Source organism: Pogoniulus pusillus, chromosome 30, assembly GCF_015220805.1.
Source record: "Pogoniulus pusillus isolate bPogPus1 chromosome 30, bPogPus1.pri, whole genome shotgun sequence".
NCBI lineage: Eukaryota > Metazoa > Chordata > Aves > Piciformes > Lybiidae > Pogoniulus > Pogoniulus pusillus.
In genome coordinates, this window is record NC_087293.1 from 2625517 (window position 1) to 2642979 (window position 17463).

General features: G+C 47.0%; 1 protein-coding gene across 1 annotated transcript in view; it reads right to left on the reverse strand.

Annotated features, from left to right (window-relative positions):
- PPIL2 (peptidylprolyl isomerase like 2) overlaps nucleotides 1-17463 on the reverse strand; it is a 117340-nt gene that overhangs the window by 50074 nt on the left and 49803 nt on the right. The window contains exons 9-12 of the mRNA XM_064168356.1: nucleotides 17384-17459; nucleotides 14581-14741; nucleotides 11898-11973; nucleotides 9393-9499 (exon numbers count right to left, since the gene is read on the reverse strand). Of these exons, the coding sequence (XP_064024426.1) occupies nucleotides 9393-9499; nucleotides 11898-11973; nucleotides 14581-14741; nucleotides 17384-17459 (420 nt within the window). The remainder of the gene's footprint in view (nucleotides 1-9392; nucleotides 9500-11897; nucleotides 11974-14580; nucleotides 14742-17383; nucleotides 17460-17463) is intronic.

Sequence of the window (17463 nt, forward strand, 5' to 3'; positions counted from 1 at the left end):
CTTCTCTGGACACGCTCCAGCACGTCCACATCCTTCCTGCAAAGGCTCCAGAACTGGACCACCTGGGGATCATTTTGACAGGCTGTTGTGGACTGGTTTAATATCTATTAAAACCCACCAAACTTATTTTATATATATATATAAATCTGTGATATTATATGATATTTTTATATATATGTATGTATTTCCATGGCACAACAAAGTACAAGCACTAAACAAGAAAGGCTCAAAGCAACCTAGAGGCAAAGACAAGAATTTTTGTTCCCTTTCACAGGTACAGAGACAAAGAGTCTGCTGCTGTTTACTCTTAGGCAGGGCTGCTGTTTCCAACAGGCAGCCCAGGTTATTTGCACAGCTGCACTCCAGCAATCACACATCTATCAAAGATGTTACTGCCTGGGAACTCAGAATTGCAGCTACATTTATTGCTAATCAGTAAATCAAAACTGGGATGCCATTGATTTAAAAAACCAAATAACACAGCCACAGCCTGCAGCAAACTCAGGGTTTACCAGCTCCTAGCTCTCCACTCAAATCCTTGCACCATATTGCTGTGGTACTTCCACATCCAAGTCCATTTGACTTTAAGCACAGGATAAAAGCTCTGCCTTGTGCCTTAGAAGGCTGCTCCACTACAAGGTGTAACTGCTTCATAAGCAGAATACACACAGATTGGGTTGTTCAGCCCAAAGAAGAGAAGATCCTGGGGGACCTTAGAGCTATCTTCCAGTCCTAAAAGGACCCTACAGGAAGGCTGGAGAGGGACATTTTATAAGGGTGTCTAGCAACAGGACAAGGGGGAATGGTTTGAAGCTGAAGGAGAGCAGGGTTAGACTGGAACTTAGGAAGTTCTTCAGTACAATGGTGGTGAGACTCTGAAATAGGCTGCTCAGGGAGGCTGTGGATGCCTTCCCTTTGGGGGTGTTCAAGGTTATGTTGGATGAGGCCTTGAGCAGCTGAGTCTAGTTGAGAGGCATCCCTGCCCATGGCGGGGGGGGGTTGGAGTAGATGATCTCTGAGCTCCCTTCCAGCCTAAGCCATCCTAGGACTCTGTGATGATACAGGCAGTTGTTCCCTGCAGCACCCCGACTAAAGCAGCTACAACAACTTGAAGAGAGTAGAAAGATCACAGTGACTAAACCACAAGAACTCCAGTGACATTCACTGCCTTTCATCAGCTATTTCTTACGTGTTTGGCAATGCATAAGACCAGAGCTACAGGACTAACACTTGCTGGATGCTGTTAGAGCTCTGCACTGCCATCGGTACTGCTGGCAGGCAGAATTTCTGAAAGGTTTGTTTCCAATTAGTGTATACAACAATTGAGGCTTGTGCCCAGCTGAAGTCAGCTTCCTGGAAAACATCCCTAACAAATGGCTATCTGATTAGTCCCCATCAGGAGGAACAAACCTTATCAGAGTCAGGAGAGCGGGAGAAAAACAAGCAGGCACACCACTGGGACACAGAGAGAACAGCAGTGTGCCTCTGCTCATTTGAGGCTCACACTCAAAAGGGTGGGAAAAGAAATATCTAGTTTATCTTCTAAAGCTTTTGCATTGCTTTTTCTCAGGTCAGTGACTTAAGTCACACATCATCTGAACATGAGCCAGCAGTGTGCCCAGGTGGCCAAGAGAGCCAGTGGCATCCTGGCCTGCATCAGGAATGGTGTGGCCAGCAGGAGCAGGGAGGTCATTCTGCCCCTGTACTCTGCACTGGTTAGACCACACCTTGAGTACTGTGTTCAGTTCTGGGCCCCCCAGTTTAGGAGGGACATTGAGATGCTTGAGCGTGTCCAGAGAAGGGCAACGAGGCTGGGGAGAGGCCTTGAGCACAGCCCTACGAGGAGAGGCTGAGGGAGCTGGGATTGGTTAGCCTGGAGAAGAGGAGGCTCAGGGGTGACCTTATTGCTGTCTACAACTACCTGAGGGGTGGTTGTGGCCAGGAGCAGGTTGCTCTCTTCTCTCAGGTGGCCAGCACCAGAACGAGAGGACACAGCCTCAGGCTGTGCCAGGGGAAATTTAGGCTGGAGGTGAGGAGAAAGTTCTTCCCTGAGAGAGTCATTGGACACTGGAATGGGCTGCCCGGGGAGGTGGTGGAGTCGCCGTCCCTGGAGCTGTTCAAGGCAGGACTGGACGTGGCACTTGGTGCCATGGTCTGGCCTTGAGCTCTGTGGTAAAGGGTTGGACTTGATGATCTGTGAGGTCTCTTCCAACCTTGGTGATACTGTGATACTGTGATACTGTTGTACTGTGATCTTTCTGATGCTGGTGCTCTGAACAAGTGATTTCGAACACAGAAGGTATTTGGATTCCAGCCCTATTTCATGCTCTGTTTCTGAATCCTGTCACAAAGTAACTGATGACTTCAATCACACTGCAGTGCTGATTTCCTGCCCTAGATCAATAGAAAACATTTCTTGATTAGGTTTTTGGTGCTGGGAAAAAAAATCTCGTGGCTATCAATCCCATTGATTGGCACTTTAAAGGACTGCTATTATGAAGATCTCCAGATTTATTTCTAAATCAAAGTTACATATGGACTGAACTCCAGATAAGCCATGCTGCCAGGTAGCTCTCAGAAAGCAGGGCAAAGAAAGAACAGGAGCCCAAAGAGCTGTGAAGGGAGAGGCAGTAAGAACCCAAGGGGGGTGCTGAATACAGAGAGGTACTGGGTAGATCTCAGAAGCAGACTGCTGAGAGCACAACTGCAAGAATACTTTGCTTAAATACAGTCCACAGGAATGAATCATAGAATCAGTCAGGTTGGAAGAGACCTCCAAGATCATCCAGCCCAACCTAGAACCCAGCCCTAGCCAGTCAACCAGACCATGGCACTAAGTGCCCCAGCCAGGCTTTGCTTCAACACCTCCAGGCATGGTGACTCCACCACCAACCTGGGCAGCCCATTCCAATGCCAATCACTCTCTCTGACAACAACTTCCTCCTAACATCCAGCCTAGACCTGTCCTGGCACAGCTTGAGGCTGTGTCCCCTTGTTCTGTTGCTGCTTGCCTAGCAGCAGAGCCCAACCCCACCTGGCTACAGCCTCCCTTCAGGGAGCTGCAGACAGCAATGAGCTCTGCCCTGAGCCTCCTCTTCTGCAGGCTGCACACCCCCAGCTCCCTCAGCCTCTCCTCATAGGGTTTGAGTTCCAGGCCCCTCCCCAGCCTTGCTGCCCTTCTCTGGACACCTTCCAGCACCTCAACATCTCTCTTGAACCGAGGAGCCCAGAACTGGACACAGCACTCAAGGTGTGGCCTGAGCAGTGCTGAGCACAGGGGCAGAATAACCTCCCTTGTCCTAGTGACAGAGCAGATGAACACTGTGAGGCAGCAAGAGTGTCACTTGCTATTGTCTACTTCAGCAAGAAATAGACACCTCACAGTGTGTACTGAAACCTAACCCACAGGGCTATTTTAAAATGTGATTTGGCTGTTGCAAGTCCTCCCTCTGGACACAGGTACTCATTTCTCACATTTATATAGCAGCTTCACCCTCAAGCTTCCTAAAGCATTTCACAATCACACATTTGCAGCACTGTGCAAACACAACCACTGCTATGGGTGGCTTCCATAATAACCAGAGCACTGAGTATCACTCAGCAATTAAAAAGGGAGCCTGTGGTCAGGCAAAGAGAAGAAGAGGGCAGGCTGTGCCCAGCCTGTAAAAAGACAAGCCAAGCACCACTGTAATGTGCCTTATAAATCATACACTTGCTCCTCTCCTGCAGTTGTGCCACTTGAGAGAGCAGATGGATGAGTTCTGCCAATCACAGGGATTTTGTCTGTTCAAACAGCACTGACAACCTAATACTGTTATTTGCTCTCAGTGGCTCAAGTAGCACAATCCTGTGTGTGCAATCCCGAGGGTCCAATTTTGCTGGTGATCTCAGTGTGCATAAACACAGAGCTCTGGGCTGGAATTTGCTCCTCCTTTTCTTTCTGAAAAGCTGGGCTACTACCCATGCAAAATGTGTTGAAAAGTCAGGCACCAAATACCTTGGGCAAGCATTATGACAGAGTCCAGGTCCCCTGAGTTCATTTAAGGACCTTTCCCAGATTGTGCACTTCTTCAGGAAAACCAAATCCTGCATATAGAATCATAGAATCAACCAGGTTGGAAGAGACCTCCAAGATCAGCCTGTCCAACCTATCACCCAGCCCTAGCCAGTCAACCAGACCATGGCACTAAGTGCCTCAGCCAGGCTTTTCTTGAAGACCCCCAGGGACGGTGCCTCCACCACCTCCCTGGGCAGCCCATTCCAATGGGAAATCACTCAAACAGCTCCCAGAACTGGTTCAACCTGTGCCCTGAATAAGGCAGGAGAGCTGACAAAACACTTGGTATGTGATTCATTAAGACTATTATCATGCATATGCACAAGCTGAGTGAGCTGGATGTGTTTAGTAAGACTTCATTTTGGCATTTCCCAGAATCCCAGAACTTCTTAGATTGAATCATAGAATCAAGCAGGTTGGAAGAGACCTCCAAGATCATCCAGGCCAACCTAGCACCCAGCCCTAGCCAATCAACCAGACCATGGCACTAAGTGCCTCAGCCAGGCTTTGCTTCAACACCTCCAGGGACAGTGCCTCCACCACCTCCCTGGGCAGCCCATTCCAATGCCAATCACTCTCTCTGACAACAACTTCCTCCTAACATCCAGCCTAGACCTCCCCCAGAACAACTTGAGACTGTGTCCCCTTGTTCTGTTGCTGGGTGCATGGCAGCAGAGCCCAACCCCACCTGGCTACATCCTCCCTTCAGGCAGTTGTAGACAGCAATGAGGTCTGCCCTGAGCCTCCTCTTCTGCAGGCTGCACACCCCCAGCTCCCTCAGCCTCTCCTCACAGGGTTTGTGTTCCAGGCCTTTCACCAGATAAGAAAAGACCTTCAAGGCCATCAAATCCAACCATTAGTTTCACACTGACAAGACATTTTCCAGGTCCATCTTTGCAGTCTCAGTAGACCCAATGGATATGTTTGTGACATATACTTGTGTTATATGCTTGTAAGGATAGGCTGAGGCTGTTCAGCCTGGAGAAGTGAAGGCTCTGGGAAGACCTAATAGCACCCTTGCAGTAGCTGAAGGGGTCCTGCAAGAAGGCTGCAAAGAGACTATTTGCAAAGGCCTGGAGCAATAGGACAAGGGGCAATGGTTTGAAATTAGAGAACAGCAGGTTTAGACTGGACGTTAGGAACAAGTTCTGCACCATGAGGGTGATGGAACACTTGGAACAGTTTGTCCAGGGAGGTAATTGGGGCCCCATCATGGAGCTGCTCAAGGTCAGGCTTGACAAGCCTCTGAGCAACCTGATCTAATGGAGGATGTCCCTGGAGACTGCAGGAGGGTTGGACTGGATGACCCTGGAGGTGCTTTCCAACCCAGACCATTCTATGCTTCTATGTTTGCTCTATCTGCACTGAGCTACCTTATGTGTCTAACCACAGTGTAACACAGGAAACCCAAAGTTAGAAGCACAAACTCCTTATATAGTAAAGGCAGTAAATCAGGTCCCTCCCAGAAGAAGTGATTTAATAGACCTAGGCTGATGACCTAAAGAGGATGTTGTGAAAATGTTCTCAAAGCAGCAACTTTTTCCTACTTCTTCTAAATATACATCTTTTTTCCTCTCCAGAGTGCCAAGGGTCTGCTTAATGCACTCAGATTTCACTGACACAAAGAAATGAAAGACACAGATAGCTCGAGGCCAGAGTTGGAGCAGGTCTGGTTGTGTAAAACAGTGCACACTTCCAACCTGCACAGGAGGAAACAGTGTGTGTGAATGGGAGGAGAAAAGGCAACACAATGGGTACCAGACAGAATCACAGAATGGTGGGGGTTAGAAGGGACCTCCAGAGATCATCCAGTCCAACCCCACTGCCAGAGCAGGATCACCTGGGACAGGCCACACGGGAACACATCCTGGCAGGTTTTGAATGTCTCCACAACCTCTCTGGGCAGCCTGTTCTAGGAGTCCATCACCCTCACCATAAAGAAGTGTCTCCTCATAGAATCACAGATTCAACCAGGTTGGAAGAGACCTCCAAGATCATCCAGGCCAACCTAGCACCCAGCCCTATCCAGTCAACCAGGCCATGGCACTAAGTGCACCATCCAGGTTTTTCCTGAACACCTCCAGGGATGGTGACTCCACCACCAACCTGGGCAGCCCATTCCAATGCCAATCACTCTCTCTGACAACAACTTCCTCCTAACATCCAGCCTAGACCTCCCCCAGAATAACTTGTGACTGTGTCCCCTTGTTCTGTTGCTGGTTGTCTGGGAGCAGAGACCAACCCCCACCTGGCTACAGCCTCCCTTCAGGTAGTTGTAGACAGCAATGAGCTCTGCCCTGAGCCTCCTCTTCTGCAGGCTGCACACCCCCAGCTCCCTCAGCCTCTCCTCACAGAGCTGTGTTCCAGGCTCCTCACCAGCTTCGTCGCTCTTCTCCAGTATCTCAACAACTCTCTTGAATAGAGGAGCCCAGAAGTGGACACTGTGGAACTTCTGTGCTCCAGCTTGTACCCTTTGCTCCTTGTCCTGTCACTGGGCACCACCAAAATCAGCCTGCACCTTCATCCTGACACCTACCTTGCAGATACAGGTAGCCTCTCAGCCTCCTCCTCTTAAGACTAAACAGCCCCAAGGCTCTCAGTCTTTGCTCAGAGCAGAGATGTTCAATTTCCACAGTCATACTGGTAGCTCTCCACTCGACTCTCTCCCTGTCTCTCTTGAACTGGGGAGCCCACAACTGGACACAATATTCCAGGAAGTTTATAACAGGCAATTGAGAGAGGCTCCTCAGGACTGAGTGACACCAGTGACACACGTGGCCAGAACACCCACACTAGTAGGAATAGCTGCAGTCAGCCTGCAGGAGCCAACTTGAGAACATATGGCAAACCAAATGATTCAAGGCAATCTGCTCATTCTACTGCTTCCCCCAAATATTGCTGTACTAACATCCTCTGCTTTTTGCCTTATGACACAGTGTTACTATTTAAGAGCACGGAAAACACCTGCAGGGATGACAGGCACCTACAGAGTCACTGGCATGGCAGCTGCTGTGGAGATTCTCCTATGGTTTCCATAGGTCAGCCTGAGATGTTTACACATATCCTGCTCCTTACTCGTGTGAGAGAAAGGAAGAGAAGGGAAAGCTTGTCCTGTTTGCTCCTTTTTCATTCTCCAAGGCTAAAAAGGATGCATTCTCCCAGAGCACCTCTGCATTTCACCCCAGCTCCTAGCCAGCATCGCTCTCCTGAAATTCTGTGAGGGTCACAACAAGCAGAAATTTTACCATTTAAATCCCTCTTCTCATCCTTCTACTTCCTAAAACCTTCAGACCTATAACCTCTTGAGATAAAAATCTCAGTAAACAAGGGAAGGTTTGGGCTTTTTACACTGAAAACTTTGTTTCCTTTTATAGATGTGGCTGTCCAAATAAATAAGCAAGCAGTGACGTCGGAGACATCAACGTTGCCACAACTCCTCGGTCTGGCATAACTCTTCTCGTGTTTGTTATTCTAAGAGTCACAGATTTCCCCCAGAATCAGACTCTACAGACTATAAAAACACTCTGCTGGGTTTTAAAATGAATCTCTACCTCTCAATGGCAAGGGGAAGATGTTTGAAAGCTTGAACCTTAGAAAATGAAGTAAAAAAGAAGTAAAAAAAAGGTATGATAAGGGTTTGTCCTGTAAAGCTCAGGATTCAACACTGGTCAGGCCACACCTTGAGTACTGTGTCCAGTTCTGGGCTCCTCAATTCAAGAGAGATGTTGAGGTGCTGGAAGGTGTCCAGAGAAGGGCAACAAGGCTGGTGAAAGGCCTGGAACACAAATCCTATGAGGAGAGGGTGAGGGAGCTTGAGTCTCTCAGCTTGAGATGCTGAGTTTAGCCTGCAGAAGAGGAGGCTCAGGGCAGACTTCATTGCTGTCTACAACTACTTCAAGGGAGGTTGTAGCCAGGTGGGGTTGGGCTCTTCTGCCAGGCAAGCAGCAACAGAACAAGGGGACACAGTCTCAAGTTGTGCTGGGGGAGGTCTAGGCTGGATGTTAGGAGGAAGTTCTTGCCAGAGAGTGATTGGCATTGGAATGGGCTGCCCAGGGAGGTGGTGGAGTCACCATCCCTGGAGGTGTTCAAGAAAAGCCTGGATGAGGCACTTAGTGCCAGGGTCTAGTTGACTGGATAGGGCTGGGTGCTGGGTTGGACTGGATGAGTTTGGAGGTCTCTTCCAACCTGGTTGATTCTAAGATTCTATGAAATGAACTATTTCTGGGGATCTTAATTGCATGTACTCATAGAATGGTTTAGGTTGGAAAAGACCTCAGAGATCATCCAGTTCCAATCCCTTGCCATAGGCATGGACACCTCCCACTAGAACAGGTCGTTCAAGGCCTCATCCAACCTGCCCTTGAGCATCTTCAGGGAGGTTGTGGAGCACAGAATCACCCAATCTGATCTTTGATCAGATTGGGTGATTCTGTGCTCCACAACCTCCCTGGGCAACCTGTGCCAGTGTCTCACCACCTTTGCTGGAAAGAACCCTTTCCTAACATCTAGTTTGACTCTCCCCTCTGCCAGCTCAAACCCATTACCCCTTGTCCTGTCACTACTCAGGCTGACAGACTGCACTGATGCTTTATTCCTTGTCCTGCTAGTAACCTGCTGTGAAATCTTGGGTTATTCTCTCTTCTCTGTCTTCTTTCTTTTTTCTCACTACTTTTCTTGTCACTGTTTGGGTCACTGACCTTTCAAAGCTCTAAACACATACCTTGACTCACTGTAAGTGGTCCACTAAAATGTGTGGGACTGCTCACAGAGATCTTACAATATATCTCTATTACATACATAATATTATCTTATATCTATAAATATCTGAGGGGTGGGTGTCAGGATGAAGGAGCCAGGCTCTGGTGGTGCCCAGTGATAGGACAAGGAACAATGGGAACGAGCTGGAACACAGGAGGCTCCACTTCCATATGAGGAGAAACTTTATGGTGAGGGTGCTGCAGCCCTGGAGCAGGATGCCCAGAGACGCTGTGGAGTCTCCTTCTCTGGAGGCTTTCCAAACCTGCCTGGCTGTGTTCCTTGCTGTCTGCCCTAGGTGATCCTGCTCTGGCAGAGAGGCTGGATTCAATGGTCTCTAGAGGTCACTTCAAACCCTTAACATTCTGTGATTTATACATAGAGTAGCATAATATATACCATAATATAATGCATTCTACAGCAAAGCCTTGTGTATGTAATGAAAAGGCAGCAAAAGAACTGACAGCTGCTTACTGGTCTCTCTTTCAACTACACACTATTCCTTTCTTTGGGCAATTCCACTCCCAGCTCCTTTTCAGCTTGCTGTTTAGGGGGATTAGTTCTGTGGGGCACACAATACCATGTCACAGTGCAGCTCCAGGTTTAGGTCTCCTTTATTGGTGTGAAGTCGCACGTAGCCTTTCTTCTTCACGTATTTGTACCTCACAACATCCTCTTCAATAGCAGCTGTACCAAAGCAAAAGACAAGAATTAGCTACCTGGAAGCTTACTCTTTAATCTTTACAAATCATCAGAAAACAAATTGCTGGTTTCTACTTTCATACAAGCAAAGAATGGTTTGGGTTGGAAGGGACCTCCAAAGGTCATCCAGTCATAGAATCACAGAATCAATCAGGGTTGGAAGGGGCCACAAGGATCATCTAGTTCCAATCCCCCTGCCTTGGCCAGGGATATCCTACCCTAGACCAGGCTGGCCAGAGCCTGTGCTGGCCAGCCCAACCCCACTGCAGTCAGCAAGGACATCCTCCACTAGAGCAGGCTGTTCAGAGCCTTTTCAAGCCTGACCAGGGATGAGGGCCTCAACTACCTCCTGGGGCAACCTGTTCCACCACACTCATGATGCAGAACTTGTTCCTAATATCCAATCTAAATCTGCTCTTCCCTGATTTCAAACCATTGCCTCTTGTCCTATCACTCCAGGCCTTTGCAAACAGTCCCTCTGCAGCCTTCCTGTAGCTCCCTTCAGATAGTGGAAGGTTGTTATTAGGTCTGCCTGAAGCCTTCTCTTCTCTAAGCTGAACAACCTCAGCTCCCTCAGCCTGTGCTTGTGGCAGAGGTGTTCCAGCCTCCTGATCATTTTTGTGGCCCTCCTCCAGACCCACTCCACTAGGTCCATGTCCTTTCTGACCTCCTCCCCTGGAGCACTGGATCTTCAGGGACTGTACTCTGCAATTAATCTATGATAACCTCACATTAATGTCTGTGTAACACTTTCCATTAGAGAAAACCTCCAGCTCCTTGAGAGCCAGCAGTATCATTATATTTCTAAGTCACAGAGGCATTCATCACAAATTGTAATTTTCAAGTAGTGCCTACCAATCAAGAATGTTATTTTGAAACCAAATTGGTTCTTGTTAAACTTGAAAGCCAAGCAGGTACTCATCAGTCAGGCACAAATTGCTGACACACGAGCACCTAGCCAGCTCTGAAAACAAATGAAGCTGTTACTGGAAACATTACTGGCAAGTTAAACCAAAGGATCTAGGATGTTCCCACTTCCATTCTGTCATAATGTCCAGTTAGGCATTTTCAACACTCACAGAGTCACCTGCAGACCACTGTAATCTAGCACCAAGTAAAGGAACTCAGCTTGCTAAGTGCAGTTGTGGCAGTGTACTCAATCTTTGCCTAAGCATGTGGCAGCTCCATGTTAGTGCCCAAAGCTAGACAGAATCACAGAACTTCTTAGACTGGAAAAGACCTTCAAGATCATTGAGTCCAATCATTAGTTTCACACTGACAAGTCCTTGACCAAACCAAATCCCTCAGCACAACATCTCAGCACTATGAATTGCTATGGTTGGAAAGGACCACCAGGATCAGCCAGTCCAACCTTCATCCCAGCATCCTTCATTACCAGACCACAGCCTCAAGCACCACAGCCACTCTCCTTTTAAACACCTCCAAGAATGGTGACTCCACCACCTCCCTGGGCAGCCTGTTCCAGTGCCTGACCACCTGCTCAGGAAAGAACTTCCTCCCAACATCCAACCTAAACCTCCCCTGGAAGGAGGTTTAGGCCTTTCTCTTCCAACTTGGAATATTCACTGCTCAGCTATTTAATCATTATTAACACTAAATAAATTCTATACATTTGTGTTTAGGCTGGAAAACAAAAGGAGAAGTTCACTGCACTAAAAGCAGCAAATTAAAAGTTATTACCACTGTGCTGCTTTGAGGCTAACTGGAATATTCTGAGAGAAATTAGATCATTGGTTGTAAAAAGAAAATAATGATCAAGTCAGTATCATTCAGTGGTTTGCTAAGAGGAATAAAAAGCCAAAGTATAAACAACTTGCTCTCTTTTGCCTCAGAGCCCTTGTTGTTTTCATTTCCCCTTTGCTCTGCTCTCATATCTTCCACTAACAGATAACAAGTCAGCTTTGCTGATTGTTTGTCAGTATGGGAGAGAGAGGGTATGGCTCTCAGCCCCTTCTGGGCTTCTTGGTTTGCCCAGGAGGGGATTTTTAATCAATCCTGGGTGAAGCCAAAAGGGTGGTAAAGATTTTGTATGCTATTTGAGGAGAGATTGTATTTCATTCCTAATTTACATAAGTGGATATCCCATTTTGTGGTCCTCAGGCATAGAAAATACCTCATTAATTTCAGTTCAACCTAAGTAACTGCCAATCAAAGCTGAAATTAATTCATAATTGCTCCATTATTTCCAGAATGAGCTCACTGAAAAGTAAGGATGTATTTGCTCAGGGAATACATTTCCATGGTTTCATTACTGACCAATTATCAATACATGCCTTTGGCCCTCATAAATGTACATGTGCTAGAGAGGACACTTTAAAGCTGGCAAGTAAATAACAAGCTCATGGCTAGGTTGTTCTAGTACCTGCTTCGTGGGTAGTTTCAGGCACCATTGCAGTGGAGGTGAAGGAAGCACTTACTGCTCCAGTGGAGTAGTGAGCCTGTTCCCAAAGAGAAAGGAGAAAAAGACATCAGATCTAAGAAGCTGTCAACTCAAAATACTAGAGAAGTACTAGAGATGCACAAATGTCATCCCAATCATAGAATCAACCAGGCTGGAAGAGACCTCCAAGCTCATCCAGTCCAACCTAGCACCCAGCCCTGGCCAATCAACCAGACCATGGCACTAAGTGCCCCGTTCAGGCTTTGCTTGAACACTGACAGGGATGACAACTCCACCACCTCCCTGGGCAGCCCATTCCAATGGTAAATCACTCTGTGAAGACCTTGCTCCTGACATCCAGCCTATACCTCCCCCAGCACAACTTGAGACTGTGTCTCCTTGTTCTGTTCCTGGTTGCCTGGGAGAAGAGACTGACCCCCTCCATCCTGCTGAAGGCAGACTTTCTGCTCTAGCTCCTAAACAAACAAAGGTATGATGCAGCAATAATTCTCCCCATAACATCTGCTCTGATGGAGCTCTAGTTTGGGAGTTGAAGGAGCTTTCTGCTTCCATGACAGTTCAATATGCTGTTGCGCAAGGATTCTATTACAGGACTTTATTTGTATGTCCACAGGTGGAGATAAGAAAGAAGTGCTTCTGGCAAGACATCTGTACAATTCTCCCAATGTTGCTGAGCAAGTGGAAGGAAAATCCAGTGAACCACAGCAATGCTGTGGTGGAAAGTAAACCACCCCCCCTCCCACACATGGCCCTTCTGCACGCAGAGGCACTGTCCCTTGGCTCCCAATGTCTATTCTGAGCTTTGCAGTTCTCCTGCAAAAGGAAAGGTGAGCCTCACACAGGGATTTTGTAGCAAATTACAGAGCTCTAATAAATTCAGCAATGTGGTTGGTGACTCTGGGGTAATGCCTGTAAAAAACCACAAGGTTAGATTGCACCCATGTAGGTTTACAGTTACACTCATCCACACTCTGAGCTGACTCTCTGACTCTCCAACATACAGAGTTTGCCTCACATTGTCTCTCACCTCTTTTTTTTTCTGCCAAGCATCCTTTGTTTTCCTGTAGCACTATGATGCCCTGACAAAGGGGCAAATCATAGAATCACAGAATCAAGCAGGTTGGAAGAGACCTCCAAGATCATCCAGTCCAACCTAGCACCCAGCCCTAGCCAGTCAACTAGACCATGGCACTAAGTGCCTCATCCAGGTTTTTCTTGAGCACCTCCAGGGATGGTGACTCCACCACCTCCCTGGGCAGCCCATTCCAATGCCAATCACTCTCTCTGACAACAACTTCCTCCTAACATCCAGCCTAGATCTCCCCTGGCACAACTTGAGACTGTGTCCCCTTGTTGCTGGGTGCCTGGCAGAAGAGACCAACCCCACCTGGCTACTGCTTCCCTTCGGGTAGTTGTAGTGAGCAATGAGGTCTGCCCTGAGCTTCCTCTCCTGCAGGCTGCACACCCCCTGCTCCCTCAGCATCTCCTCATAGGGTTTGTGTTCCAGGCTCCTCACCAACTTTGTTGTCCTTCTCTGGACACCTTCCAGCACCTCAACATCTCTCTTGAATTGTGGAGCCCAGAACTGGACACAGCACTCAAGTTGTGGCCTGACAAGTGTTGAGTACAAGGGAAGAATAACCTCTCTTGTCCCTACTGGCCACACTGCTCCTGATACAGGCCATTGGCTCTCTTGGCTACCTGGGCACACTGCTGCCTCATGTCCAGCTACTACCCACCAGCACCCCCAGGTCCCTTTCCTCCTGGCTGCTCTCCAGCCACTCTGTCCCCAGCCTGTAGCGCTGCTTGGGGTTGTTGTGGCCAAGGTGCAGAACTCTGCTCTTGGCTTTGTTAAATCTCATCCCATTGGCCTCTGCCCACCCATCCAGCCTGTGACTCCTTGGTCACCCATGTTCCTCAGTCACTAAACCTCATTCAAAGCCATATGCTGCATCACACTTCATTTTGAAGTAAGTGTAATCAAAGCATGGAGACATGCACCCACTCCACAGTTACTGAAGGAAAGACTACTCTACCTTGCCCATCTCAAACAGCCTCTGACATAGAAAACCCAGGTGGAGATGAACTGTTTCTCCTGACAACTATGAACACACAGTAAGATGCACCTGGAAAAAACAGGCTTTAAAATATTTCACTAAAAATTCTGAATTCCAGTGGGAAAAAACTGGAGGAGCAGCTGTGGATGATTTATATATTTGCCCAGATGAGAAATGATTCACTTGCTCTGGCCTTAAGGTGTGTTCTCTCTGCCAGTAACTGCATGAAGCGACGATAAACAAATTCAAAGGGAGAGATCACAACCTGGGAAAAAAAGGTTCTGCCAACAACACATACACCATAAGCACATCAAAAGAGAGTCTTCCTTTTTATTGTGCTCCATGTCTAAAAGGTTTAGGCTCCTTGACAGTGATTTAACAAAAAGAAGCTCACTGACACATCCAATGTGCTTCTAAGGAAATCCCAACACGATTCTCACACTCTCACCTATGACAAACTTCCATGTAACAGCAAACAGAAGGAGTAGTGTCTGTTTGTACTGCAATATGGCCTCTGAGATGGAAAGCATCCAGTACCATTCCTGAAGAAGTCAGTCAGTGCCAAGCTACAAATTAAGTCAACTTACAGCATTCAGCTTATCCACTTTCTTCTTTTCAGGAGCCTTCATGGTGGCTGCCAGGATATCATCGCCTTTGAACTCCTTATAAAGCTCCAGTAAGGTCTCCCTGGTCTCTGTATTTGTGTTTTTCAAATAGTAAGAGGGATCCAATTTTGCTTTTTCTTCATCTGGATAAAACAAAGTTAAACCATTCAGAGTTAAAAGCAAAATTGTACCTTGTTCTCCTTTGGTTTGTTACATATCTAAGTTACACGACAATCTTCCAGCTGCTATTTCTGCTTGTTTATTAAATACAAAGGTCTAGGAACTGCATTTCTTCCTGCAGAAACACTAACAAATAGTAATAGATAGCACTAACAACAGCATAACTTGAAATACAGCACAATAAATGCCAGTATGGTGAAGTACAACAAAGAAAAAACACAACTTCAAATCAATTACTGCAAAAATGTCTTTGAAACCACAAGAAACCCTTTAAATTCATGCAAGTCTTGTAAACTACTTTGTACAGAACAATAAAAGCAACACAGAGTTGGGCATGAAATAAACTCCTCTCTTTGTCTCCTCAATGAATGGCCTGCCTTGTGATCTCCTGTTGGGATTGTTCCATCACAGAATCCTAGAATGGTTTGGGTTGGAAGGGACCTCCAAAGGTCATCCAGTCCACTCCCCCTGCAGTCAGCAGGGACATCCTCCACTAGAGCAGGTCACCCAGAGCCTTGCCAAGTCTGACCAGGAATGGGGCCTCAACTACCTCCTGGGACAACCTGTTCCACCACACTCATGATGCAGAATTTGTTCCTAACATCCAGTCTAAATCTGATCTTCTCTCATTTCAAACCATTGCCTTTCATCCTATCACTGCAGGCCTTTGCAAGAGGTCCCTCTGCAGCCTTTTTGCAGCCCCCTTCAGATAGCAGAAGGTTGTTATTAGGTCTGCCTGGAGCCTTCTCTTCTTCAGGCTGAACAACCCCAGCTCCCTCAGCCTGTCCTTGTGGCAGAGGTGTTCCAGCCCCCTGACCATTTTCATGGCACTCTTCTGGACTCACTCCACCAGGTCCATGTCCTTCTTGTGGTAAAAGCCCCAGAGCTGCAGTACTCCAGGTGGGATCTTATCAGAACAGATTCCAAGTGCCACAATCACCTCTCAAATGTGATAGAAGTGGGACAGAACTTTATTTTATTTTACTTTCTTTCATTTTACTTTATTTTATTTTACTTTATTTTAAAGTTAAGGTTTTATATTTCCTTTGTTTTTCACAAGATTCACTTATTCTCTGTCTTCACACATCTACTATTCACTGAATATTAAATAATCCATCTCTGAGCTTATTTTTAGTGAGTAAACAGGAGAGCTGCTTGCTTGCAGAACTAGTAGCTTTAAAAAAAACAACAGAAATGAGCATAATAAGGACCAGAAAAACACATCCTGCTTAGAACCAGCAATTAGATCTCATTAGAAACACTTCTAAAGGAAATCTCAGGGGCAAAGGAGAGAATGTTTTTCCCTTCAGTAATTTAATATTAACAGATATTACTAAGCACTTAGCTATCAAAAAAACAACCACCCCAAAATAATTGAGAAGCAAATGGCATAAATATCCAGAAAGAAAAAAAAATCATTTGTATTATTAAAATAATGGTGGGAATACTTCAGAAAAGATTTAGAAAAGCCCTGTGAGGAGAGGCTGAGGGAGCTGGGGGTGTGCAGCCTGCAGCAGAGGAGGCTCAGGGCAGAGCTCATTGCTCACTACAACTACCTGAAGGGAGGCTGTAGCCAGGTGGGGTTGGGCTCTTCTGCCAGGCAACCAGCAACAGAACAAGGGGACACAGCCTCAAGTTGTGCCGGGGTAGGTATAGGCTGGATGTTAGGAGGAAGTTCTTCCCAGAGAGAGTGATTGGCATTGGAATGGGCTGCCCAGGGAGGTGGTGGAGTCACCATACCTGGAGGTGTTGAAGCAAAGCCTGTCTGGGGCACTTAGTGCCATGGTCTGGTTGACTGGCTAGGGCTGGGTGCTAGGTTGGACTGAATGATCTTGGAGGTCTCTTCCAACCTGGTTGATTCAATGATTCTGTTCTATGATCTCTAATTTGGAGGATGTCCATTGCCATCACAGAATGTCAGAGGCTGGAAAAGACCTTGGAACTCACCCAGTCCAACCTCCCTGTCAGAGCAGGATCTGTTACAGGTCACAGCTGCACCTATAGCAGATCACACAGGAACACATCCAGGCAGGTCTTGAATACCTCCAGAGAGGGAGAGGAGACTCCACAACCTCCCTGGGCAGCTTGTTCCTGTGTTCTGTCACCCTCACAGTGAAAAAATTCCTTCTCATGTTTACATGAAACTTCCTGTGCCTCAGCTTCTACCCACTGCCCCTTGTCCTGTCAGTGGGCATTACCTAGCAGAGCCTGGCACAATGGACAATACACTGCTGATACACATGGAAGAGATCCTGGCAGCCAGGCAACGAGATGTAGGTTTCCTCATCTTGGTTCTGGTATATGCTTAACAGACATTTGGGCAAATCATTTTTCCTCCTCTACCTATTCCTAGAGGATATGGAAGGCTTCCCATGTTTGCACAACACTCAATAGAGAAGTTAATGATTTCTCAAGGCACCATGCCTTTGCTTCAAAACTTCTGGACACCTTGTGATGTGACAGGGACAGTTTCAGCAAATTATTCATGCTTCCAAGAAGCCTTCAAAGTTACCAAGAGCCACTGAGGGATCCATCCAGTGTCAATTCCATACCATTTGTGCATTTGGGTTGGTGTTTTCTCAGCCTACCTTCAATTCCTCCTTACCTGGATCAACTACTTTGATGTTGTTCTTGACATGAAAGAAGTTTGACACATTGAACTTATCCAGGTTTGTTGGATCCTGA